Source organism: Falco cherrug, chromosome 17 (genome assembly GCF_023634085.1).
Source record: "Falco cherrug isolate bFalChe1 chromosome 17, bFalChe1.pri, whole genome shotgun sequence".
NCBI classification, from domain to species: domain Eukaryota; kingdom Metazoa; phylum Chordata; class Aves; order Falconiformes; family Falconidae; genus Falco; species Falco cherrug.
This window is the reverse complement of record NC_073713.1, coordinates 40,814-68,230: the sequence shown is the minus strand read 5'-3', so window position 1 is coordinate 68,230 and position 27,417 is coordinate 40,814. Positions and strand designations below refer to the sequence as shown.

General features: G+C 49.9%; 1 protein-coding gene across 1 annotated transcript; it reads right to left on the bottom strand.

Annotated features, from left to right (window-relative positions):
* Positions 1 to 3,197: 3,197 nt before the first annotated feature.
* Positions 3,198 to 24,781, bottom strand: LOC106631255 (hydrocephalus-inducing protein-like). Its single transcript, XM_055728618.1, has 10 exons — positions 24,637 to 24,781; positions 23,971 to 24,195; positions 21,957 to 22,023; positions 19,748 to 19,983; positions 18,847 to 18,947; positions 17,458 to 17,593; positions 16,838 to 17,002; positions 13,429 to 13,581; positions 5,158 to 5,396; positions 3,198 to 3,512 (listed from the first exon to the last, which is right to left on the bottom strand). Exons 6-10 carry the CDS (start codon positions 17,512 to 17,514, stop codon positions 3,458 to 3,460), a joined length of 669 nt encoding a protein of 222 aa, XP_055584593.1. The 5' UTR covers positions 17,515 to 17,593; positions 18,847 to 18,947; positions 19,748 to 19,983; positions 21,957 to 22,023; positions 23,971 to 24,195; positions 24,637 to 24,781; the 3' UTR covers positions 3,198 to 3,457.
* Positions 24,782 to 27,417: the final 2,636 nt, after the last annotated feature.

Below are 27,417 nucleotides of genomic sequence, written 5' to 3'. Positions count from 1 at the left end.
ATATAAACAAAACATCCATGTGTTGTGGTAAGAAAATAGTGAGAGGAAGGAGAGGGAAAGATAGGAAAGAAGGAAATCTAGCAAGCAGTCGGGATAGAGTTGCAAGAGATAGTCACCACCATGGATCCTGCGGCATCCCTCTGGTCCTCAATCGCCCTTCATGTCAGTGGTGGGGGTCTCTGGATCACCACTTAGTGTTTGGTGGCACAGTCTTTTATAGGGTGTTCAGGAGGGTCATTTCCCAGACAATGGCATGTACTGCATCCCTCCATGGGGCACATGTGATTACTGCATAGGTAGGGGTGATCATCCATGTCTAGGCACATCCCTCACAGTGGCATGGCCTTTCCTTGACCCTGGTTGAAAACTGATGTCAGGCAGCTGTTGGCTCCTTATCTGTTCACAACTGTTAAGTCTTGCAGGAGCTCAGCAAACAAGCTTTGAGACAGTCAGTTTGACATATGGTCTCTCACACAAGAATAGAAAGAAAGTCCATACCTGAATGCCCTAGAGGAACATTTGCTGAACAGGTAACTGCATCTCAGCACAGAGACAGATAAATTTCAGCAGTGCAACTCCCAGTCTTTTAAAGACATGACTGGAAAATATTTCCATACAATATTCAGTGTCAGAAGTCCCTTTCAGCATAGTTAAGTAAGGGAAGCTGATCCCAGCTCTTATGTCTGCCTTCCTTATGGTGTCAAATCCAGAGCTGAGAGAGGAAGACAGGCATCTGCCTGCATATAGTATAAGGATGCCTGATCTCGTGCACCTCATCTGCTATAAAACTATGTGTTTGGATTTGTGGGGTTTTTTTATTTGTCAAAAAAGTACCCAAATATTATGCAGTATGCAGTACAATCTTCCAGAAATAAAGCAGACCTTCCATAAATACTATGGTAGCTCTCCGCTTCAAGATACCTCATTTTCCCACTCTGAAGGAGCCTGTTGGCCACATTGGAAATGTCCAGCCACTTCTCCCCGAGAGAGGGTGCCAGGAAGGAACTTTCTTGCTGGCTCTTACCATGCCAGGAGGGACCCAGGGAAACTTGGGCTACCTGCTTTCTGAGCCGAGGGAATGGCCCCAGTGTGTTCTCATCTCTACCAGGGGCACCCTGGCCACAGATGGGAATGTCTGTCCCCTGGTCCCGCAGGCGAGGCACCAGGCAGGAGTTGTGCCGAGGCTGTTCCCTTGGCTCAGAAAGAAGGTAGCCCAAGCCCTGTTGTGCAACACTTAGGTTTGGGGTTGTTGTCAGGGTTAGTTACAGAGGAGGAAGGGAGGGGAGAAGAAGTCCTCTGAACTGTCAAATTCTCTCAGCTGTGCCAAGAGTAAGATTTGCAGTGAGTCCTGGGTCCTTGGAGCCCTGTATCTCCTCCTGTGTGTCCTAGGCCTTCCCTGCCCCTCCTTTGGCCCCTTCTCTTTCCTGTGTTGCTGTGAGGTTTATTTTGGTGTTGTTGGTTGACCCTGGCTGGACCAATGCTGTTCTAATCACTCTTCTGGACAGGGGAGAGAAAATATAATGAAAATCTAATGAGTTGAGGTAAGGATGGGGAGATCACTCAGCAATTACTGTAACGGGGAAAACTTGAGGCTGAACTTGAGAAATCATTTCAACTGTTTAGCAGTCAAATCAGAGTAGGAGAATGCAGGAGGGGGCCTGGGAAGCAGGACCACAAATAACAAACAGTTAGTTGAAAGGAATGTGCTCCAGCTTGTGGGCCACAAGCCCTGGTGATAAGGGACATGAGAAATTACTGAAGGGTATAGAAACAGGGACTAAGTATCAAGTTGAGACTATACAAGGAATAAGGTGGTCGATTTGTCAGCTTGCTCAAGGATGTGGTGCAAAAGCTGCAGACATTGTCTTTAACTATTGCTGAATTGCTAAATAGCTAGCGTGAGATCTTTGCGGGAGTTGCCACATAGTTATAGCATAAGTAAGTTTTTGGACCAATCAGAATAAGATGTAACAATTGCTCATGTGTATATAATCATGCTACTAGGCTAATTAAGTGACATTTGCTTGCATCAAGCTGTGTCCCATCTCTCAATCGTGGCAGAAGAATAAGAACTAAAAGCAAATCTTCAAAACATCTTATCCTCAGCCCTCACTTCTGTCGGGCTTAACTTTACTCCCATTTTCCCTGTCTCCCTCCACCCCCAGCATACAGGGAATGACAGTTACAATCAGTTGATGACACATTGTTTCTTCTTCTTCCTCACCAGGAGGCCTCCTCACGCTCTTCCCTGGCTCCAGTGTGGGTGCCTTCCACAGGATGCAGTCCTTCAGGAACAGACTGCTCCAGCATGGGATCCCCATGGTGTCCCAAGTCCTGCCAGGAAATCTGCTCCAGTATGGGGTCCCCTCTCCATGGGTCCCCCGATCCTGTCAGTAAAATGACCATGTAATGCACTATGGAAATTACTGCAGTAATTATAATAAAATAAGATACACTTACCGCATATAATGCATACCCATGACCAGCTCAGTGGGTTGCTCAAGTGCAATACAGTGCATGTTGGGTGGAGTGATTCCCCCGTGCATCCCGCGCTGCAATGAAGAGAAAGCCTGCTTCTTAATGGTATGTTGGAGTTAAAGGGTTTATTCCCAACATCAGCGAAGGTCCTGCATAAAGCATGTGGTCACCCTGGAACAGTGAAAGGTAAGTTTTTGAAGTGGCTCCAAGAGAGGAGCTGGGCTACTGAGGCTTTGGTGCATCCTGGTGTACCCGGTGGACACCAGCACCGTGACGGAGGAGGGTGGATGAGCACTGTCACCATTGGCTCGATAGCTGTTTTGCTCAGACAAAGCAAGCTCTGCATGCAGAACATGCACAAGTTACGAGTTACAGATTGCCAGGTATGAATTGGATAAGCTGTGAATTCAAAATCTAATGAATTAAGTGATGACACAGTGAACTCACGTGTTAGACTAGTGTGTGTGAAGGGGCTTGAGCCCTTGTTTGCCAGGTGTTTTTCTGTGGTGTCCCTTTGTGTTTTTAAAAGATAGTTGAATTTATTGAGTATGTTGTCCAGTGATTGTGAGAGATTGAAACAGACCTCAACACTGCTCAGTCCAGAAGAGCTTTCCTCTTGCCTTGCATGGTCTGCAGGACAGGATGAGTGCTGTTTACTATTTTGAGCAGCTCCATAGGAAATATTCTTCATCTTTAAGTTAAAAGACCTGCCTTAATGTTTAATTTTGACAATTTTATTTCTGCAAATGGAACATGGGAATCACGCCTTTACACATTAATTGTCAGCTGCAGTAGTTAAAAGTTACATGCAGAGCAAATTTGCACTCAGTCTATGTGGGCAGTGTAGCACCTCTGCGGGTTTTCTGTACATGGCTGGTCCAAAGCGGTGTGCTGGTTCTGGTGCATTAGGGTCAGAGTCCCCAACATCTTGCAGGTACAGTATGAGAACGAAGCTGCTCTTCATCCTCCAACACTGCCTTCAGAGAACCGCAATCCTCTTGGCGCACCTGCCCAGGCAGGGAACAAGGCCATTCCTGTGAAGAAAAGGGGAGATGGGAGCTGCCCTGCGTGGCTGAACCAGCCAGGGTTCAGGCACTGCGTTCTCACTCCAGACTTGTTGCAGTCTGAACTCCTCTTGCTATCTGGATCCTCTGAGGTATCCTCTGTTAGTGATGCTTTACTCTGACAGGCATCCTGCTGTGCATTGCAGCGGTTCAGAGCAAAAAAAATTGATTTTGGAAGCATGTTTTGTACATGAAGTAGAAAACAGAAGAGAAGAGGAATATTGCAATATTGAACCGTGGGGTGGAAAAGTATGTTGTGCCCTGTAGTTATAAGCATTACACTTTGCCGTCCATTGTTTCAGAACTGCTTTCCCTCTCATAATTATCTTCAAAAGAGAAAGCTGATCCAAAGTGGGGTCGGGGGCTGTGTGTGGTTTTTTTGTTCCCCCCCCCCCCCCCCCCGAGTGGTTCATCGATTTCCATTTTTAATAATAAAGGTGAATAAACAAAAGAAAAAAAGCATGGCAATATATTACCTAGTGTCTGAAATAGAGAGAATGCACGTGTGCTGCAGCACGCTGTTCCTGCGCCCACCTGCAGCCAGGGCAGACCAGCTTAGTGCCTGATGCAGCGAGACCTGCAGGTGCTGGATGGCTTGTGGGTGCATATGTAACTCCCTGCTAATCTAGCCTAAATGCTTAAGGTAGGCATTAAGAAACTTGCTCTTTCTACCCCAAAATTTGGGTATCAGAGCACTGTGGACCCTCTTTGCAGCCAGCAAAAGGAACAGGCACCTGGAGAAACATATTATTCTCATCCCAAGAGGTCTCTGACATCAACAGCACTTTAAAAAGCCTTATTTTTTTCTCCCATTTATAAGAACGTGGCCACTTTCAGACACATGCATCAGGATCCGCGAATCCCGTCTTTCAAGCTAAGCTCTTTCACACAGCCCATTCAATTTATCCCACCCAACCTCAGCCAGCTTCTCCTCCTCTCCCACTCAGAGCTGGTCCTGCAGGCACCCTCGCTTGCTTGTGCCTTGGGCTGCCGCCATGGCACTAACAGCAGAGACAGCAAGGCAAGCAGGCAGAGGAAACGAGGAAAGAGCGACTGCCTCTAATAAAGAGCAGTCTGGCAGGGGAACCGGGGAAGACGAGCAAAGTGATGGATGATACAGGGCAAAGAAACTGCAGCTCCTCCAGGACTCCCAGGCAGAAGGGAAATAAACCAGCACCATTGATTTAGTCGGAGTTCCTAACAAGCTACCACCAAGGTTTTCTGCTGTTGTGAGATAATATTCCATAGCGAATGGAAAAGCAAGCAGCGTTATTGCAAGCAGAAATATGTTTATACTTGTAACGTAGCATTTTCCAGCAGGAGGCTTCTGGGACCTGCTGTTTTCCTCCAAATTTTTACTTGATAAAGTAAGGAAATAAATATATTCCAACTAAAGACAATTCAGTGACAATCTAGCAACTGGTTTCCATTTTGGTGTCTTCTGAGGGTATCTAATGACTTTCAATAGGCCATAAAATATTCCTAAAGGAATTTCTGTGGCTTCAGTGAAGCACAGCCAGGACCTTGAGCACTCAAGAAGAAGTAACCTGAAGGACTACAGCAAAACTCCTCCTTGCCGAGCCCACGTGGGAAGCGGGAGCTGAGAGATCCGTACCTGAAGCGGGGTCCCCAGCTGAGCTCTGGAGCAAGAGGTTTGTTGATGACAATTGTTGTGCCAGTGCCGACAGCCTGGATGGGGATGATGTAGGTGTGGCTGTTTTCTATGAACACCTTCACCTCATCCTTGAATTTCTCAGCATTGTCCAAGTTCGCTATGACGGCCACAGACACCTCACTCTCAGGGGGGATCACTCCTTTACTGTGTTCAATCCTCCAGCACGAGCGTTTGCCAGCCTGTAAGATGAGCCAAAGAGTAACTTAGGATGGAAACCATGGGCCCTGGTCTCTTGTGGGATGCAGAAAGGACTAAAGAGACAAGGGTAAAACCATAAAGGCTTAATTTCCCTAACTCTAAGCTGCAGTGCCTGGTAACAGCACCCGTGCAGGAGCTCATACAGCCTCTATTTTACCCTCCCTCAACAGACTCACTTTGTTAACCCAGCTTTGTCTGACCCAAGGGATGCTCACCCCCAGGAGAATGCTACTGTCCCTCCAGCCTCCCTCTTGGAGCGCACACCAAGGGAAGCTACTTTATATCCCCTGGCTTCCCGACAACGGTGGCCGGCTCTGCCATAAAGGCTCAAGGCCAGAGGAAGCCAGGACTGCTCCAGTCCGCCCACAGCAGCCACACGGCTGGGGAATACTGCTGAGACCCTGAAGAATAACTCTGCAAAAGCAGCTGATCAAAACCCCGAAGTCTTCTTTTCCAAGAGTCAGGTAGTGCTTCCCAACAGCCCCTGAAGGGATGAAGCACTCTGGTTCCCACTGATCATCACCCGCAGTGAGGTGCCCCAAGGCCCTCTGCTTTGGCAAAGTCAGCTGTAAATGTTCATAGCAGGGCAGTAAAACAATAAGCAGAAAGAAAACCACAAGACGTGCCCTGTGGGCATGGCCTGGGCTTCCCAAGCACTCTTTTCCTCCAGTTCCTTGGGCCTCCCTCTACAGATGATGCAATAAAGGTGCTGGACCCTTCCAGCCCATCCAAAGCCACATGCACAAGGTGCAAGCTTGCAGAAGAAAAATGCACGCAATGCTCCCTGGCCAGCAGGAAATGCACTAGGAGGCAGACACATGGCTTCGAAGTGTCCACCACAGTGTCAGTGCGACACGCATTGCAGTTCAGTGCTGTGTTTGGGACAACAGGCACCACTCATCCAAAACTCTACAGTATTGTAAGAGAAGAGGGTTTGTTTCCCTATTTTATTTTTTTAAAAATAGAAAACAACAGCGTGCTTGGAGGCCTGACATGATGAAAGCAAGTGCTTGATCCAGGTGAAGTTAGCTCATGTTTCTGTCCATCAGGCTGGCAGCACTAACAGCTCTAACAGGACACCAGCCAGCCCAAGGGAGAAGAGCAAACCAAGCAGCACTTCAAAGTCACGGGAAGCATTTAAAATACCCCCCAAAAATGACCTCTGCTGACAAGGTTAAGGCTAGTTGAAAGTCAGGGAAGCAATAATTTGCTGAGCATTCAAGGTCCCAGCAGCAAGCGTAGGTGCCCCAGCTATGATAACTCCTTAGGCTGGCTGTGCCCTCCGTGTAGAGCAGGTCAGGGCTGCATACCTGCATCCCATAATAGAGCATGCCAAAGGCATCAAAATGTTTCTGAGCACTGGCAAAACTAATACGCTCAGCTCCATTTAATTTGTCCTCTAGGGCTTTAAAAGAAAGTCTTAAAAAAATAAAAAGAAGCAAAAATCAAGATGAGACTGGGATGGAGGCAGGTGGCTGGCACGGGGTAAACACTGGGGCCCTCACTGACCACGCAGGAGTTCCACCAACCCTCCCCTGTGGTCCCTGAAGCCCATGCGCAGCTGGTCGCTGGTCTCGGGGGCATCGGCTGCGCTGCCGCCAGCCAAGGGCTACGCAGCCAGCACATTCACACTGAGACAGTGGGCATTAGGTTTTCACTGACATTAATGTACAACTTTTCCTCCGATTCACGCTGACACAGGGTAGCTTGCTTCAAAAGGAGACCCGATAGCTCTGCTCCAGAGGTGAAATGCAAGTCTGTTATCTGCCAAAGCCCATTTATCACACCTTGGCAACAAGCCGGGCAGTAAATTGTACCCAAGGAACTATTACTGAGGAATAATGACAGGCTGTCTTGATGGAGCCAGACTCTCAGTGTCCCAGGGTGACCCAGCGCAGACCCACCGTGCCCTGCCAGGCCAACAGCCCACTCCGGAGGAGCACAATTTGCATCGTTCCTCATTGTTTCCATTAGCATTTGGGATGGGTCCAAGGGGCAGCACAGTGCACCACTGGAGACCTGCCAGGACCAAAAGGCTCTGCTGGACCAGCTCTGCTCAGGTTTTTAGGTCAGCTTCTGCCTACACCAGTCCAGGCTGTGTCCCAGAGACAAGAAATCCATTCCCCAGCTCTGAAGACCAAAACCTAACTTCTGATAACATCCCTGCTCCTTGCTTAGGCTTGAATGCTCCAGAACACGATGCAATAGCTGCACGCACTGGGCAGACAAAGACAGCGGCTATTTCTGTCCCTGCAGGAGCTTGCACCGCTGGACGCCAGATCCAAGCGCCAGGCAAGGGATGGCATCAACCGCTTCGAGAAGTTCAGCGCTGAGACTGTTAGCTTCTCCTGGGACAGACTTTCACTGTGAATAAGAGCTGCCAAAGCTGGTTTCTAGCAGACATCAGCATGCATCAGAGATGGATGGCTAAAGGGGTGGTTGCTTTAAGGGATGACTGAGAGGCGACCACACTGCCATCTTGAAGTTACTTAAAGCTAGTTAATTGAAGTGATCTGGTCATTCTGGCCTTGCACAGAATGCAAGGAAAGAAGCAGCAGAACTCAACATTAAAAATGCAGCTGTACTTACCAAGCCATAGCTCTAGCGAGACAACGCTCACACCCGGTCAGGTGGATCCACCGCGCCTTGCGGAGGTCATGCACGAAGGGGCAATAACCCCCTGCCACATCGGCTGTGCACTGTGCCTTGTCCCAGGTGGCTTAGCTGTCCTAAGGGGCAGGAACCGGTGTTCTTCATTAGCAAAGTTACTCTTCATCCGCACAAACTGCCAGTGGCAGAAAGAGCCCAGAAGCACCCTAAGGCCCACAGGGTGGGGATCAGAGCACAAGGCTGGATGGATGCTCCCACCAGCAACCAGCCTCCTCCTGGCACCTCGGCACCAGCATCTCCTCGGCAAAAGCAGGGGCACTACTTTGGTTGAGCCTCTGCCCCAGAGCACCATCAAGGAGATGTTTTATGAAATCAAGGCAGAGCCTTTAAAGCCATTAAAAAAAAAAAAAAAAAAAAAAAAAAAAAGAGAGAGAGAGAGAAATAGAAGTGTGGCACTCACTGCCACTGACAGCAGAGCCTAATTTGTCACCCTTGGTTCAGCTAACAGCAGGCTGCTCAGTGAGCTGATGAAGTTTGTCTCCATTTGTGTCCCCTGGCCATCGCTCAGCCCTCCAGATCCCATCTGCCCTCCCCTCTGGGCTGGGGAGACCAGTGCCACCACTCTGCACACAGGGGCTCTCCAGCCAGGACATGGCCACAGCTTGGCCAGCTGCTGCCAAGCGCAATATTTAATAACCAAAATCCTCCTGCTTTGCCTTTGGGAAGAGAGCTCAGCTGAGTCACTCTTGCTTGTAGCAGCATAACTGCCTTGAAGACTTCTACCCTTCTTTAATGCTGTGGGCCAGCAGGTGCAGCACAGCACGACAAGTTTCATTTTCCTAGATGAGCAGAATAACAATTTCTTTGATTACTGAAACACAGCAATTTTGAAAGACCATGAACTCGTAGAAGATACCGGACACGATAAAAACTTGGCCACTCTTCCTTGTGGCCAAGTTTCAGGCACCTTTTCCAAGGTCTCCTCCAAACCTTTAGCTCCCTACAGCTCTGGCAAAACCAAACCAGGTGGAAATCAGAAACTGGTACTGCTGTATAAGCAACACAGCCTTTAAACCCAAACCAAGGGTTTAATTCTAAAGGTCAGCTGTTGGAGCACCATGAGGCTCTGGTGGGACAGCTCAGGAAAGAGTTAAGCCGATCCATCTTCAAAACTTCTGCTCACCTTGGAAGAGGCCACATATGCAGGGCTAGCGCTGCCCGTACCCTGGAAGGTTAATTTAACCCTAATTTCTAAATAGCACTGCAGATACCATTTGAAGGGCACAGCACTGTCTGCCTCTGTCTCACTATGAGCAAACACTGACCTGCTGGCTAATTATTCAGCTGCTTTGGGGGTGGTGGTGGGGGTAATTTGCAGTAGATTTAAAAACCACCCTCTTGCCAATTCAAGTCTGCTCAGACTTCAGTGAGAGCAGCTGGGGAGAACTGCAGTCAATGCTGACATGCTCTTCAAAGCCTTCACTGCCCCCAGCCTGCACGGTTTGCTCAGAGAGCAACAGAATCGTCCATCAGCCAGAACAAGGAACAGAACCACTAAAGCAGCATCCCCTCATCGGCACTGGTTTTAAGTTTATCTCCTCCATGTTTTGCTGTCTCTCCATATGGCTGTTTTGTTAATAAAGGCAGTGTTGCCAAAAGCTTGAGGTAATAAACAATTAAATTAGTAAATGAAAAAAATTGTGTGCTAGAGGGGAGAAGCCAGTATGGGAATGGGAACTGCGTGTTCTGCCCTTGCTTACACCACACCTGACCAAGAGCCTTTATACATTGCCTGAAAAATCAGTTATCTGCTGTGAATCCCAGTGACAAGATAAATAGTTACAGCTTTTTTTTCTTTTTTTAAAAAACAAACAAAACTTGGTCTCTTCTGCAAGGTCAGCTCCAGTTGAATGTGGCAGCAGCGCATCCCTGGGAACGCCGAAGGGGATCTGCACTGAGCCACCAGGCACCCTCCTGAAGACGACGCAGCTGGCTGTACGACCGCTGCTGGAAACCAGGCAGCAGCGAGCTTCACCTGGAGCACAGGGCTCTGGATCAGGCAGGTCAGGGACCAGGCTGAAGGAGACAGGACCCCGCATTATGACTGTCATGAGAAGAGGAAATCCCAAGGAAGGTCTTCTGCCTCCTCCCTCGTTACAAGGCGCTGGGAAACCATTTGCGCCCTGTGGCAGCACACAACAGACCCAGCACGGGGGTTATGCAGGCAGAAGAAAGCTGCCACTGATTGAGAAAAATTACACCCTAGGCCTGTCTTTTCTTTCCTGATCACAGAGACGTGACATGCAGCTGCCTTCTGTGATGCCAAGAGATGTCAACCTTAGCAGCCACATAAAAGATCTCCGAGAAGACAGCATGACAAAGAAAAAGTAGGAAATGATCTAAAAATGATGCTTTTTCCTTTCTGCAGGGAGAGCAAACACTTCCATCAGTCCATAACAAGCCTTTGGCACTTGTCAATATGGCAAAAATCAGACACTTAGGGAGGCAGGAAAAGAAGATGACAGTGGAGCAAGGAGGAGAAACAGCCACTTTTGTCAGCAGGTTACATCAGCCTTCAGCTAAGCTGCAACAGCTTCTTCATGTTGACCCATTCCTCCAGTCTTTTTTTACCCAAGACAGACACAAATCCTCCCCTTGCTGGATCCAGAGGATGGCAGCTGGGAAAGAAATCTGACAGGGAAAATCACACCCGACAGACACAGGATTTGACAGTGTGAGCACAGGACAACACACTGGTCCCAAGGGTCGCAGATCTGCAGACACCCTGGCAAGCAGGGATAAGCCAACCGAGGACGCAGGTATGCAGTCCCTACACCCCTCTTCCAACCCAAAAAGCCCCATCTCAACAGACAGATTTGGCAGGTTTTTACTTATTTTCTTCTGGTGGCAGAGATGCTCCCTGCTGCTCCCTGCAACTGAGAATAGAACAGACACAACTCACCCAGCAGAGAGGAGAGGGAAGCTGGTGCCTGAGGGGAACTGCAAGTAATTCCTGAAGTCACTATCCCAAAGTGAAGTTCACCACAAATCATCCTGGCGTGCTCAGGTAATGATCTTGTCTCCCCCAAAGCGAGCAGCAAGCTTGCCTTAACAGGAAGAGCAATTTTCACTTGACGGTTAAGAGTACCATTGAGGTGGCAGCACGGCCACCTGCATTACAGCATTTTCCTTTTCTGTTTCAAACAAGACACCAGCCTTTCATTTGCCCAGTTGCTGCCCCTTAAATTAACCTCATTCAGTTTGTCAAGCTGCCGGTCAGCGAGCATAACATTCCCGATGCAACGCTCCTGTGAAGATTTCAGTCAATAACTCGCTCTTTCAAGTGGAGACCATGATCTCTGAGCCTCACAGCCACCGTTTGCAGATTGGCCAACAAATGGGAGACAGGGAAATGACGGCTCACCACCCTGCAGCAACCTCCAAGCAGGAATCAGAGCAGCGGCTTTGGCGCTTTAGAGGACACAAGGCTTGGGTTCAGGGACACGGGGGAATGAAGGATGCCCGTGTCACCCATCAGCTGGGCTAAGGCACAGCGCAGCCTGCTCCGCTCTCAGGTGGACACGTGCACGTCACCCTGACGCCCGACTGCATCTCAGGCTTTATCTCCACAATTATTCAGTCCCCTCTGCTTCCCGTCAAGGAGCTGCCAGGCAGCGTAAGGCAGCCAAGGGCAAAACTTCAACTGGGGCAGCAAAAGAGCAGCAGAGCAGGCAGCTGCTGAGGGCCAGGGCGCAGCTCGGGCACATCTCGCCCACGCCCGCGCTGCTCCCATCAGGCAGCCTCAGCAGCACCGTGCCCGGAGTCTGTCTGAAGAGCCTTTGGTGAAGCGGCTGATGGAGCAGGTTCCCAGGACCTGCCTCCTGGCACGTCTCCATGAGAGCAGCAGCTGCCCTGAAAAGCAGAGATGCTCACCATGGGGGAACTCAGCCCCGTGGAGTCAGCAGGGGGGATCATCACACACACACAGTCACAGAGCGGCTGGGGCTGGCGAGACCTCTGGAGATCATCTGGTCCAAGCCACTGCTCAAGCAGAGCCCGTCTTTATTGCAGGGAAAGAAACCGTCCCTGAGCCGCCTCGTATTACTGCTCTAGTGACTGATCAGCCCCAGGACTGGCAGAGATGGCGGTGAAGCACGACAGGCTTTATTGCCCAGTCCCATGGGTTAGGGCCCTGAGGCAACGGAGGGGCAGATGTACCCTGCAAGCCCCCCGGCTACACCGCGAGCTGCCCGGGGAGGAGGGAGGCATTGCACCGGGGCAGCAGCACCCGAACAGCTCTGCGGGTCACTGCCTGCGACAGGCATGCAAACCCATCATTTCAACACCAGTACCAGCCATCCCTGGTGGCTTGCTCTCGCCACAGATGGAAAGCGGGTTTTCATGGTGGATTCAAAGAAAGCTGCCCTGGGAATCCCTCCCCAACTTGGGGGTTACCTTTGTCCCCCAAACAGCTGGAAGAGCAGCAAGGGAGAAATTTGCCCCGCTCCTCCTTGGCCCAGGAGGCTGAGCCTGGCCTATCGCACGCTGCCTGATGCTTTACCCGCAGACCCAACCAAGCCCACAGAGCCAGGCCTGGGTGAACCAGCTCCACAAATCCAGCCCACCTAGCGTGGAGCAGAACAAACCTCCTCCCAACCCTGTTCTTAAGCCCCTCACAGATCCTACCTCCAGTGAGCAGCACATCCCACCCAGCCTCCACATGGAGCCCTCCCTGGCTGCACCAGCCCTGCCCCCCCCGCCAGGGCAGCGACCCAACCTCCTCCTGACACGCAGCTTGTCAGCTGCAGCCTCCATCAGTTAAACAGCCTTTCCCTGCGGCTGGCCTCTGGAGATGCTCTGCAATGCGACACAGCCCACAGACTCCGTAGCTACACAACCCTTACAGTTATATTTTTGTGCAACACCACAGCTGGTTGGGCCCCCAGCAGATGTGAAACTCACCTCACCACAAGCAGGTTGAGGACAAACTTCACACCCCAGACTCTGTCACAAACAGCAGTTTGACACAAAGCAAACACAGACCTAATGGGGAAAGTGTTGGGAAATCCATGCCCTTCCAGGAGCAAAGGGCCACAGGGGCCTCTTGATCTCAGAGCTCCAAAGACACGACTCTCCGTTAAATACCATCCAAAAAACAAAGGGAAAACTTGTAAAGATGATCCAGACTCATTTCTGCACAAACGTCTATGCAAGCTGTCTATTTTACTGAGGGGTGCCCCAGCTAAAACTGCCCCCAGAGCCAGGCTTCTCTCGCTGCGTTGGGACGGAATATCTTGCTTTCTTTCCAAGACAGCAATATGGAAACGTTGCATGTAAAAATCAGGCCACAGGCCGCTACAGACCAGACAATTTTCATTGGGAAACAGCCCCACAGATACTTACCATCTCTACACAGAAGGATGCAGGGATGACAGCCTGATTGGAGAGGTGGAGAGTTTTGGACGCATCTTGTAGAACTTCAATACTGCCGAAATTTATCTCACTCGGATGCACGTAGACAATCGGTCCTTCTCCAACGCTCACTAAACAGACATTCTGCTCCAGGAAGCAGGTAGGAAAGAAAAAAGAAAAACAGGGGAAGTTAAAAAATATGAGACAGCTATAAGGGTCCTCCTCGACGGGGCGATAAGTACGGCTGTTGGAAGTTTTCAGTGTTGCAAGGCTGAAACAGAAGGCCTGGGGCAAGTGCAGGCTCGGGAGTGACCCCATCTGAAAGCCACAAGCTCCCGTTCTCAGGGGACAGAGAAACCCTGGGACCCACGCTCTCCTTTCCAGACCTCCTCCACAGTTAGCTCTCCTTTCTCTGCCTTGTGCCTGCTCCCGCTCCTTCTGCCGCTCAGCCTTGCCCCAAACCTCCCTGACCGCTGCTGCTGCACAGCGACACTTGGACAGTTACTTCTCTGACATTCCCAAAAATGCACCTCTGAAAACCAGCACAAGCCAGAAGTGAATCAGGCTCTTCAGAGCAGAGATCGTGCAAGTTACTTGCCTCTGATGTGTGCCTAGGTGTATTCCTGGTATGACATGAATAACAGGCATTAATTATTAATTACATCATTCAAGCGGTATTTTTTCTCTTAACAGTCAGACCCAAAAGCTTTCTCCTTGCAGAACTGGCACAGACTACTGGAGGAGGAACACAGATCCCTTTGCTAAACCACCTTCCCACGTCATTAAAAATGAGAATTTGTCCAGTCTTGCTGTGGATTTCACTGGTTCCAAACACCTCAACAGGATCTGAATGCATAGAACTCCCAACACTGACCAGACACCATATGATTCACTGGAGGGCACAGAGTACGATTTAACCGAAAAAGAAACCAGCCTCCACGATGTAAAACCTTTAATGATGTCTGGCTCAAGGAGGTGGTATTGACAGCTGTCAGAATCACCAGCCCAACTCAGCCAGAAGCAGCAGCATCCAGAAATGCTCATCCCTTGACAGGGCACTGCTGTGTGCAACTAAGAGCCAAAAAACATCACCTACCAAGGCTGGGGCCTCAAAAATAAGGAGCTGAAGCCATGCACGATGATGCATGTCTGGGCGATGCTGCCCAAAGCTCCCAGGAAGGAGGAGCTGCAGGGAAGAGCTGCACCTCGCCAGCCAGCTCAGCTTCCCGGTGACAACGGGACAGCAGCAGAAAAAGCAGGGCAGAGCCCTTTGGAGATGAGCAGAACAATATCTGGAGGGTGCCCAGGAGAGCTGCCTTCTGTCAGACTGTGTACTAACACGACGCATCCTCACCGCCAAGGAGAGGGCTTCAAAAACCCCAACCCCTTCATCTACAGGATTCTAAAAGGGACAAGGAAAATGCCATTCAACAGTGTTACAGGCAACATGGCACAGGGAAAGGCAGCAAGAAGCGATGGCAGCTCTGCCATCGGCATTATCGCCACAGCTACAGACACAGCCACCCCCCCCCAGCACCGCTGGCTTTGTCAATAGGTAGGTCATGTCACATTTGATCACTTAGGAACGAAGAGCATCTGACCCTGGCGGACAGCTGTGCTCGAGTGCCCACTTATTCCGACAGCAGCCAGCTGCCAAACCCCCTGCCTGCGGCACACGAGGCTGCCTTGCACCAGTAACGCCAGCGCCAGGATTTACCAGCTCCTTCATGCAGATGCCACACGCCAGACTGGAGCTGGCACGCGGTCACCTGCAAACAAAATACCCAACAACAGAGCTGTGGAGGGACTCTGCACAACCTGGATGAAAGATCTGTACCACGTTCCGCCTGAAACGGTGGTAAAGACCAGGCATCGACACTGGGCACCCCAGCCTAAGGCAAGAACTGGCTTTGAATTTCTATTGGAACACGTTGCAGCAATTCCCAAGGTCAGACTTGCAGCCATACGGGTAGGATCTGCCACCAGCGCAGGACATGTAACAAGACAGCCAGCTCTTCTGCCAGCCCAGAAAGCTTTGGGTGTGTCAGCTACCAGGGAACTACTGGAACTGCACTGCAACCAGAAGACAGACCTATAGAAAATGCAACGCATCTAGTCCTTTCTTTAGGGACAGCTACGCTTCTCCAGCTGAAATGCTCGCCCTTTGGGCAAAACATTGACACGCTCACGTCCAAATAGAAAAGATTAAGGTAAGGTCAACTTTCAATTTATAAATTGTTAGCCCAAGGGTAAAAGTTTTTCAAGGAACCTGTAGTTCAAAAACCAGCTGACTGGTTATTCCAGTGGGGAGAAACCCTCCTCTTTCAGGGAAGCATGCCTTCTGTTTGCAAGCAACTCTTTTGTCAAACTTAAGACTTCCCTGCAAAGCCTGCATTGCCTGGCCTTGCTGTTGACTGGTTTACATGCACATCCCCAGCAGCCTGGGTTGAGATGATCAGTGGCATCCAGGGGATTTGGCATCGTCGTTTCAATTCATTTTATAAAAAGTTTATATCCCTGCATTTGCTTTCAAAATGTCAGCCTTCCTTTCTGTTACAGAAAGCTTCAGGTTCTCAGGAATCCTCTGATATCCCCTTTCGTGCTCAGAGAGAGGACAAGACATTTTAAAACAGCTGCTTCAAAAGTTAATATCCTTTTAAATTAAAGTTGAATTAACTAAATTTGTTCTCGGTTTCAGCCAGTGGAAGCCAGGACACCACATACAACATTCTCTTGTCCACACTTTGTTGTTGCTGCTGTATATGCCTGAATGCAAATGTCTTGTAGGAGGCTTTAGTCCAGGAATGCTTTGCCTCACCCCTTTCCAAGCTTGGTAGGGAAAAAAAAAACAAAGAAAAAAAAAAAAGTCTGCGCTCCAGATGCAAGTAGTGTGGAGTCTCATATGTCTTTGGCTGAGGCTTTTGGCAAAGAGATACGATGGATATTTCTCAGGCGGGATGGACTTGACTTTCAGGAAAGCTTAAATCCAGCTTTACAGAAATCATCATTTCAGCACGGCGCCCTACACCGCTCTTGCTTTAGCGGCATTCAGCGATGTCCCCGTGCGCTCCCGAACAAGAGTTCTAATGAAGCAGCAGTTGCTGCTCATCTAATAATGCAGGAGAGCGAGAGACCCATGAATTGTTCCGGGTTTCAGGCTGGGCTTGTTATCCCGCCTCACACATCCGTAATTAAACACCATCTCAGACACTCAGATTTCCCCCTAAGAGGACACCACCCTTCTCTAGGCATTCGCTGTTACTTATGCCATGAATCCCTTCTTTCCGTGTCCGCACCAGCCACATATTGTCACGTTCTCCTTTTCCCTGGCAGAACCCCAGTACACTTTATGCCCACCAAGATGAGTCACACAAAGGCACGCATCTGGCCTAGCACTCACCAGCGGGGATCTTTCATTCCCAGACACTGAGACACTAGCCATAGTGTCCTGCCTTCCTATCGCCTGGGCTTCCAGCGTAAACGGGATCTCCACCGAGCTGTGAGGCTGGATAATCCCACACGGCACAGGGCTGGAGTACCACACAGCATCCTCCTCCTTGTGCTCCTATAAGGGACAGAATCAAAGACAACTTCAGAGTGACCTCTGAGGAAACTTCAAGCTCCTTAACATCTACCACAACAGCAATTCACCCACATTTTTAAAAATCCCTAGGAGAAAGCAGAAAGGTGCAACACAAGGTGCAAGATTTATATGGGCCTAATTAGCATCCTCACAGGGTCCAAAAGCTGCTGCACCCACAAACACCCACTCCGGTGCTGGCGGCCTCCTTGCAGCAGCTTTTCACAACCCTCCTGCATGAAAGCACCCCAAAGACTAGAACCGAAACTGCTTTTTGAAGAGTTCAAACCACTCCTGAAGTTCATATTCAGGTAGCTTCCCATTCTCTCCAAAACTTTAGGTTTGAATATAAAACAGCAAGGTCTTATCCAAACCACGTTTTTTTCCTAATAAACCCCTCGATAATCACGTTTGAAGGCAGGAGGCAAACACAACCAAACCTGAGGAAGGACTCCATAGCAGCCTGGAAGATCACTGTCGTTCACAAGGGTCAGCATCCGCTCGTAAGGGAATTTCAGAAAGCACCGTCCGAATCTCAGAACAGGGCTGAGCACGTGCAGCGGAGGAACGACACATCTGGGTGAAGAGATGACCAAAGGGAATTAGAGACACTGAGAGAATGTAGAAGTTGTTTACTCCCCAAACAGCATGAAACAGACACAAGGCATTTGTCTCTGCCAGATAGACATTTCCTACCTCTACGGCAATCGATCACCTCTAACTTCTTTTTACTCAACAGCCTCTTGTAAAGGAGGGGCAGCCCCAGACTCCCGTGGCAGAGGCTGCCCAGTGCCCTGCCCCAGTGCTCTCTCATCAAGCTTTGCCCCTCCTTTGCCCCAGGAGGCCGGCAAGGACCCTCCCACAGTCCCAGCAAGGCACGAGCTCTGCGGGAGCCTTCCCGCTGAGGACCAGCGCTCCCCAAAGCTCAAGGAAAACAAGACTCCCGCATCTCAGTAAAAGCAACTCCCTCCTCTCCCGTACCGCTCTCGCCCTGCCTGAAACCTCAGCCGCTTGCCCCCGCGATGGAGGGCACCAGCACCGCCTGCCTCTCGCAGTGGGTGACCAGCCTCTCCCAGCTCCTGCAGCTGCCTGGGTCCTCCACCCACCAGCCCACACACTGACTCTTCCCATTCCCACTCGTTTTACAAAATTGCAGCCCAGGCACCGAGTGGGTGACTCTGCCGGGGAGAGGGAACAGCACCAGCGAACTGCGTCCCTCTCGTCATTAAACTGGCACCCGCTGCGGCGCAACAGGACTGAACGTGGCTGCAGCAAGAGCAGCTTTTGGCCTGAGTCTGGGAACATTCATGCTCAAGAGAACCAGAGAAACCTGAGCTCACCTGCCACACTAAGGACTAGTTTCCCCTCACCACTCCTGCCGTAAGCCCCTTTCCCATTTGCACACGCCTTCATTAACTGAGCCAGACCCCAGCTTTCAGCAGGCTGCTCGCCACCTTCCAAACAAATGCTGCATTTTGGGCCAACCCAGCACAAGCCCACCGCTTGCAGGGAGAAGCAGGGGCAGCCCTTTGCAGATTCGTTACTCCTCAAGTCCCAGACAACAGGCCAATAATGAATATAATCACTGTTCCCTTAAAAAAATATAAAATAAAAAAAAATATAGAGGCATGGCCCTGAGCACTGAGCACAGGTGCTTCTCAACATGGGCTGCTTTCAAAGCACGGCTGTGCTCACAGCGAGCGGGGCAGAACTAGCTCGTTAAGCAACATTTCTCATTTGGAGCTGAAGCCAGGACACCCCACGCCAGGCAGCATGCTGGGCATGGGTACGCGGGGAAAGGTGGCCAGCTGCAAGGAAAGCGCCGGTACCTGGCTGTGAGAGGCAGCGCCAACACCTCCTAGCCAACACCATCCACGTCCAGCTCCAGCGCCAGCTCGTATCGCCCCACCGTGTTGGAAGACAGGGTGACCTGGTAGAGGAGAAGAGCGTCAGATACTTAATCACTGCCAGAAGCCATCAGCCATGCGTGGTGTCCTCTGGCTCTCACCCACGGTCAGGCAAGGGAGCAATATTTTGCCTTAGTTCTTCTGCTGGTCCATGTGTAGACCACTGTCTTTCCAAGTAACAAAACTCTTCTGGCGATATCCGATTTATTAAGTACGCCTTGCATACCAGGGCATATGTAAGCTAAATTAAAGCACAATTCATGTTCTGCTTGCCACTGGGACCAATTTTTACTCTCGACTACAATAACATAAATCCAGAGGAAATCTGTTGACTTTCACAGAATGAGTCCAGCTTTACAGTGGGAAGCCGAGGGCAAGACGTGGCCCAGCAGCAGCTGTGCAGCTCACGGCTGCTGGAGCTTTTCCAGTCCTCGCTGCAGTGGATGCAACCATTCTGCTCAACACGAGAGGAAAGATAAGAGCGGGAAGAATAGCAAACTGCTTTATGCAATGACATCTTTCTTTTAACAGTCACCTTCTGTCCCCATCCTTCCTCGGCCCACTTTAAATCAAATTGCTCTAAGCAGCTCAGACACACACGCATGGCTTCTGTGCTTGACCGTAGGGTACGTCATCCTTGGCTTACAACTTTGGAAACAAAACGGTGCTCCGCCCCAGAGTACCCCAGCTCACAAAAACCTAACACGAACACCGATCTCTTACTTGCGTTATGCCCAAAGCCAGCAGCACTACAGCCCTCCTGCGCACCAGTGAAGCTTCAGCTCCACCTGTTGAAGCACGTATGGCCGGGCTCGTGCCATACCTGGATACCCAGGGCTCCTTGGGAGCGGATGGTCCCCTTGCAGGGCATTATGGTGAATTCAGTTGGCTTGATGTGACATTGGGCTCCCTTTCTCCAGGACGGGCAAGTGTTGTCTGATATCTGAGCAAAACTGGTGACGCTGCGGTGTCCTGAGCCATCACCAGGGATGCGAAGGTTGAAAGTCATGGGAACCAAGGAGGTGTTAGTGAGGCGACACAGCAGGGTGCGAGGAAAGCCTGGGAAGATGAGACAAATATCAGTTAAGTCCCCAGCTATCCCGTGATTCCTGGTGTGACTCTCCTGTTAGGATAGACCGGTGCTTGTTGTTTATCTCTTTTCAGTGTGAATGAGAGGTAATGGAGAAGCTCAGGGAGGAGCGAGTTGTGACTGAAGTTGCTTTTTCCATGGATGGCACAGCTTGCTTCCTTGGCAATGGGCAGTGCCGTTGGTGCTGAAGAGCTGTCTCTACCTGTGAGAAGCTCTCTCACCTGCTCCCAAACCAGCCCCAACTTTTTCTCACTGATCAGTGTGCATCCAGACAGAGCATTTATTCTGAAAATTCAGTCTGTAAAATCCCGCATTAATTCCATGAACATTCCCCCAGTTTTCAATATATGAAAGTAGGGCATTGTCATGTAAGGAAAAGAAAGGATGAGACCGGGCACTACAACATGATGCATTGCACTCTAATGCAGTTTCTCTAGGCAGGACCCTTAAGGCATCTCCTGTTTTGGGCAACCAGACTGAGCACATGACAACTCAGCCCACCTCACTGCAGGCAAACCTGATGCTTCCTTAGAAATGAGCAGGAACTGTGTCTCACCTTACCTAACAAATGGGGACATCACATCCACACTGCCTTTGATTACGGCCCACAAAGCCTGACATCGCTTCAGCTCTGACACTTGCTTTCCACAACGGAAAACCAGTGGTACAACCACACTGGGTGAGGGGGTGGCTGTTCTGCAGAGGCAGGACACCAGCCCGCAGCTTGGTCTGGAGCGGACACCAGCTCTGCCAGAAGACACCTCCCATGCCCTGCTTACCAAGTGCTATTTGAATACAGACAGGGAGGAAAACCACCTGCAGGCACAGCAGATAGTTCCTCTGTGCCCAGCAGCAGTGACCATTGCCCACCGCCAGCAATTACTCCGGCAGGGAGGCGGGGGTGGGGCACAGAAAGGACATGCACCGACTGACCCACTGCACAGCCCCAAATGGGACCGAAGTCACCAGATGCAGACAACACCCAGCAGCACAGTGACAAGAAGCAAAAATACAATAGCTGCCTTCAGCTGAAAAGGCCTTGTTAACGAAATCAGATTAAAGTAGGATGAATCTCCTATTACACAACCGCATTTCTGCTGGTGCGCTTCTTGTGGGTTTATTTACTCAAAAGGAAGCAGAGAAGTGGCCGAGTGGTGATGCAGGGAGAGGGAGAAGTGGCTCAGGGAAAGTACTGAGTTTTCCTAGAAAGTCCACGAACAGCATGAAAACACAGAGGCATCCTGGGCACAGAATGATCATGGCCCTTCAATCAATCCACAACTGATTTCACATTTAAACTTTAGATCATCTCAGTACAAAGCCTTTTCTCTGAGACTCAAGATGGAGAATCAGAATCTGCATTTCAGTGGAGATGCTCTGGGTGCTCAGCCACCGGCTCCGTCAGTGGAGCAGTGCTTCGGCTGGGGAAGGAGAAGGAGCCCACACCTCTGGAGACATCACCGCCCAATCCAATGCCGAGCTACTGCCTGGGCTTATTACCGGGCAGGTGATAACGAGGAGCCCTCACAGCACAAATTAACAGCTCACACCAAAGGTCAAGTGGGTAAGTGGTGTCCTCGCCTTGCAACAGGAACGTTCACCCTGAGCAGCCACAGGCTAGCGTGTGGCTCCAACTCCCTTCTCCTGCAGCCCCATCCCCTGGGCCCTTCTGGGACAAGGGCTTTCACCATCATTCTGCCGCCAAGGATTGGGAGGTTGGGGCTGAGCAGGCTCTGAGGGCACCAGAAAAATACTGACTTTCTATTCCTTTGGTCCTGTTTGATCTCATGGCAGCAAAATACCACCTGAGCAAGCAGCAGCCCTGGTTCTAACACCCTGAAGGCTGCTGTGGAGGAACACAAGCGACAGACGCTCCCAAAGCGCTTCATTTCAGTAAGGCACAGACCTCCCCACTGGCGGTCCAAGCCCAGGGCACACTCACCAAAGGAGACGTCGCCGAATGGAGGGAAGGTGCATTGAAAGGGAAAGTCGGTCCGATGACACAGCCCCTGTAAGGACAAAGGCAGAGGAGGAACTGGCTTGGTCAAAAAGAACTGCAAAGCGTTCGGCTTTCGTTACCACCGGGACGGATAGAAGCTGGTCTCAGCAGCACGGTGGGTTTCAAACCAACCCGTCACCCCTGCGCTCGGCACAGCATCCCTGTGCACAGGAGGCAGCCAAAGCAACGTGGTCAGCAGGTGGCAGCTGCTGAGGTGGCTCAGGGCACCAGGGCAGGCAGGGTACACCCCCAGGTTGCTGCTGGCCCAGTGAAGGACCCTGAACAAGTGATGGCTCTGTGCCTCAGTTTCCCCATCTGTCATGTGACGGGCAGAGCTGTCCATGCAGAAGCAGGTTCATTGTAACTAGCCCTCTCAGCCACAGGTTCCCTGCTTTGGTATCTCTTTGCTGGAACTGGCCTTTCCACGGGCTAGATGGACATCTTCCTCAGACCTTATTCCACACTACCATTATGCGTGCAGGATTTTGAGGCACGAATCCACAGGAGCCCCAGACATCTACTGAGAAACGTAGCACAAGTTCTACACAGTGGATGGTGGAATCTTGGAGGAAAGTATCAGCTTGTCACCAGTGCACCAGCTGACACATCCAAGAGCAAGACTATTTGCACCACCGAACATGAGTGTCCTGAAGCCACCACACCAGCTCGCCCATCCCTAAATTCAGAGAGGTTCCAAACTCCAAAACTCACCAACATCCACTGAAATCATCACTTGAAGCTGCACAACATTCATTAATTTCATGGTTGATGCCAATCAATGAAAGCTCTGCCTCTTGGTTAAAAAAACAAATACAAATCAAGAAGCACAGTGACCTGTGCCTTCTAGTTTTATTCACAGGACTGCCACCGGCTCTCTCATAAACATGAACAGACCCCAGCCTCCCGCAGGAGGGACCTGTACTCACCTGTGGTGTCCCAGTTCCAGCATCCCTTTCTAAATAGCAAAAGAATAATTGCTCAGGACCTTGTCAGGTCTGTTTCCGAGTAAAGAGTGATCACCTATGGTTTGGGCATCTTCTGACTGCACAATCAAAAAGCACTCAAAATCTGACTTTCAGGAGTTTCAACCCCATGCTAATTCTCGATTCCTGGAGCTGAATCAGTTCCTGAGAACAAGTTAGGTAGCAAATCCCTTCTGGCAATGAGGTTCCCTCTCCAAGGACCTCACGTAATCAGACTTAACCTCCCAAACCCCAGCATCCTACTCTGGATGGAGCAAAGGGAGCAGACATGCTTTCCATAACAGCACTTGCCAAAAGATGATAGAAAACTGCCTCCAAACCAACCACAACTGGGTCTCACACTGGGAAACTGCCAAGGGTGAGCCTTGCAGCGAGGGGGGAAATAACTGCCGTTTCTGCTGAGCACACAGGAGCTGTGCTCAAGGAAGTCAGACCTGAAGGACTGCCCAGAGGGCTCGGCCAAGCAGCCAGCCCAGAGCCCTGTGCGCTACAGCCGGTAACAGTGCAGCTTGCAAGAGAACGGGGGAAGAGGGCAGTCTTTATGGCAACAGCCACATCTTCCAATAGTGCTTCTGAAGGGAGATCGGGGTCCTTGCAGAGCAGGAAGGAGCACAAGGTAGGAGAGGAACCACCTGCACTCCCACCGCTGTTCCTTCCTCTGCAGCCCCGTGTCCCACCAGCCAGCTCATCTCCACTCAAAAGAACTGGGAGTTTTTCCTCCCTGGAGAACTAAATCCAGTGCACAACCCCCCTGAAGAGGGAGGCTCAGCTTGCCCCGGTGGGTGGGCATCTCAAAAGCATTTGAAACAAACAGCTTGAGTTGTGGGGCTGGAGAATGAGAGATAAGGGCTGGACAGGGATCCTCGAAACAAAGGCAAGACAGAAAGCAAGGAGGCAGATGCCATCTCGAGGAGAGGAGTCTGCAGTGGGAATTACTGTGGAGGCACCCACCAGGCTCCTATAACCCTCCTCACCTGACGGGTCAAGGTCACGGGCTCAGGGGACCCATCCACACTGAACCAGAATTCTTCTGTGAACTGCCCCAGGATGGTGGAACTGAAGGAGATCTGGATGACTTGGAGGCCATCTGGGAAAATGATGCCCTCCTGGGGGAGAAAGGAGAAGCAGGAGCCCTGAGCGGTCGCTGGAGGCACCAAGCTGAAGGGGGCATCGATGACTCCTTTGTTAAAAAGGATCACCTGCAGCAGCAAGGAAGCAAAATGAAAATACATGAGGAATCTTCTTTCCTTACAGAAAGCTGATTTGTTTTCTAATTAAACACCTACAAAAGGCAGAAGATGCTGTGTGCTGCTGCTTGGCTGAAGCCAAAGAAAACACAACAGGACAGTTTCTGCCTTTGGGTTTTTGCATGCAAAAAACCCCAGTGATAACTTCACATAAACAGAGTCACTCTGGGTTTATTCCACTGACACAGAGCAGTCCGCTTGGACTTGCAGGGCTGATGTGCTCAGCATCACCAAGGCGATGCAGACCTGCCCCAAAGAGCAGCAAAGGGCGGTCGCAGCATTACAGCGAATTGCCACCTAACTGCTCCTGCTCCAGATGAGCCCAGTCCTGCCAAGGGCAAAACACATTCAGCTCCCGTTACAGCCAGCAAGTTTACTGGATGTAGAAAATACCTTGGGACAGCCCTATAACCAGCTTCAGCAGCACTCCCCGACTCTGCTAGGGTACGTCAGTGGGGCACATTTTATTCTCTTCTTTAATCTGAGAGTCTCTTTGTCTTTGCTCAACCAGATATGTCAAGAAAGGATGAGAATGAGGTGCATGGCAGCTCCACCTGTTCTAAAAAATCTCTTTCATAAATATTCACAGCCACGATCTACTAATTTACCATTATTTACTGTTCCAACAAGCTACACAATCCTGCAGCATTTGCTGAGATTCAGCAAGAAATGCCCACACCTGCCTGTGAGTATCAGCACACTGGTGGTCACCAAACCTACCCAAAGCAAAGCTCTACAGTTTCCGAAGGCTGCAGGTGAAATCCGGCCATTTCTGTGGACTTATCTACCTGCTTGGCAGTTATTTTCCCTAAGTTTTGTCCTCGCAAAACCTGTCAGAAAAACTGAGACAGAAGCAGAGGTACAGCCCTTATTTTTTTAATTTTGCAGCTGCTGTTGAAAACATTCCTGTATTCAAATTCTGCACTGGTAACTTGGAAACTACTCATATGTTTTACACCTTAATTACAAATTGCACTTAGGGATCCTACACTGAGGTTTACCTCCAGTCTGGCTACTTAATACAGCACTTACAGTATCATCTACTTATTCACATTTTCTCCAGTAATGAAACCAATACATTGATATATATAGAATCAATAAAGAATCAGCATTAAAAAATGCATACAGCGCACAATATTTTGGTAAGAAAACACCTTAACGTGTCCTTCCCTGCAACAGTCAAGCTTTTGAAAGTGTCTGGCATGTTGTATTGCCTCATTTTCTAGGTCTGTATCTTTTTTTTTTTTTTTTTTTTTTTTTTGAGAAAACTTGCCACCATCGGCGGGGGGAGGCAAATACGCAGAAAGCTCCTCTGCTTCATTTCCAGAACTGCCCTGCTCTGTTCATAGAGCCAGAGGGGCACCAGGTCTGAAGGGTGGCAGGAGGCTGGTCAGCAGGGACAGCGCTCCCGGTGCCTGCGCGGGCAGCTGTGCGCGGGGAGGCTGGCCGGCTTCCCTCCGGCGCCAGGAACCAGCAGGATGCGCTTCACGGAAAGGTGTTTGCAACGGACTCGAGTTGGAACACAACACGTTTGTTCCAGCTGCTTTTTAACCGCCAGGGTACCAGGGCGCAGTGCATCTAGGGCTGAAACAAAAGCCTCTGGATCCTGACCTTTAGTCCTACAATTTCCACCCTTTTTTTTTTCCATTCCACCCCACAAATCTGTGCTTTCACAGATTCTGATGATGTATGCTGTCTCCAATCAGCATGGTATTACGCTAGTCGTATGCTTTCCCTTGTTTCATGCCCAGTTACTAATCAAACACATACACTCTTTACACCATTTACATTTAAGCTTTGGCTTACAGAACCGTTTTACCCCACACAGCATACATCGGCACAATACCTGTGGGTTACATCCCTTATAACATAGACAGTTGATTCCGTCTGCTCGCTCTGAGTCTTCTCTTCTGTCTTCTGATCTTGACATACAGGTCGCACAAACTTGCTAGGGACCCATATAAGTCCTTTATCTGTGGAGATACAAAAATAACCTCTACCGATAAATAACACCGGATTAGGTCCTTCCCATACACCTGAAGCCATATTTTTATACAGAACATTCAAACCAGGAACTGTAGTTGTTTGGTTCCCTCGTGCTGTTTGGTGATGTATAACAACAGGTGGTCCCTCTCTATCCTCTGTAAGGGAGAGATAGTTTAAGGTAAATAACACCTTAGTCGACTGTTTAGTTACGTCTATGTCCTGCGATACTTTCTGTCTCTGAAGATAATCCTTCAGGGTACGGTTTTCCCTCTACAACAACTGTTTTCAGTTCTAAGGTTTGAAGGTTGTCCCGTGGTTCACCGGTGATCACTTGTTTCTGCCACTGATTATCAGATTGCCAAACACACGCAGCCTTCTTCATCTTCTGTCCTGCATCTGTAAACACCGTTGCCCTGTCAACTGATCTTTTTGAGCATAACGGTCTCACAATCCACTGATAATGTTCTAACATCTTCCAGAGAGGTCCTTTTGGCTGGTTGTTGCGTACAACACCTGCATAACCCATCAAGGCTTCCTGTATGGCTGTTGAATGTCTCAGAAGCCACTCATAATCATCACCACGGATTGGAATATTGATATCTGCTGGTTCAGTCCCATCAATTTCAACAATCCTGTCTCTTCCTTTTCTCACCAAGGCCGCTACTGCTTCAGGGCGACTTAAAATATGATGTCTGGGTTGCAATGGCAAAAACCACCACTCTAAAATGATCGCCATATTTTCCCCCTTTTTCTTTTGCCATTGCAAAATAAGGGCAAAAGGTGAAGTGGCAACATTACAAACCAATAAAGATAATGGATGATTTGCCGTTCGGTGACCACACCAGTCAGTCTGAATCTTGCGGGATACAACTTTCAGGGCAGCCTGCTGTTCTGGTGAACAAGTTTGAGGACTGTTGGCTTCGGTGCCATGCAACCAGGATCAGAAAAGTTGCAAATCACCGTTAGTAAGTCTCTTTGTGTGTCATCAGGGTGTAAGGGAATCGTGAAAAAGAACAGTCTTTCAAGTCTATCACAACAATTTGCCAAATCTGAGGGATCATCATAAAAAGGTGGAAGAGCAGACTGCAATACTCCCATCACTAAAATCTGATCATTAATCTTCCATAAATCATGTCCCAGTTATGTGCATCAAGATTATTAATCAGTACTGGACAAGCTAACGAACTG

Excerpts from the sequence above, each read along its gene's own strand:
- LOC106631255 (XM_055728618.1), bottom strand. The coding sequence starts at position 17,514 with ATGCTGACCCTTGTGAACGACAGTGATCTTCCAGGCTGCTATGGAGTC. Across the intron at positions 17,003-17,457 it reads GCTATGGAGTCCTTCCTCAG|GAGCACAAGGAGGAGGATGC; the intron begins GTTTGGTTGTGT and ends TGTCCCTTATAG. Across the intron at positions 3,513-5,157 it reads AGCTGGGGACCCCGCTTCAG|GAATGGCCTTGTTCCCTGCC; the intron begins GTACGGATCTCT and ends TTTTCTTCACAG.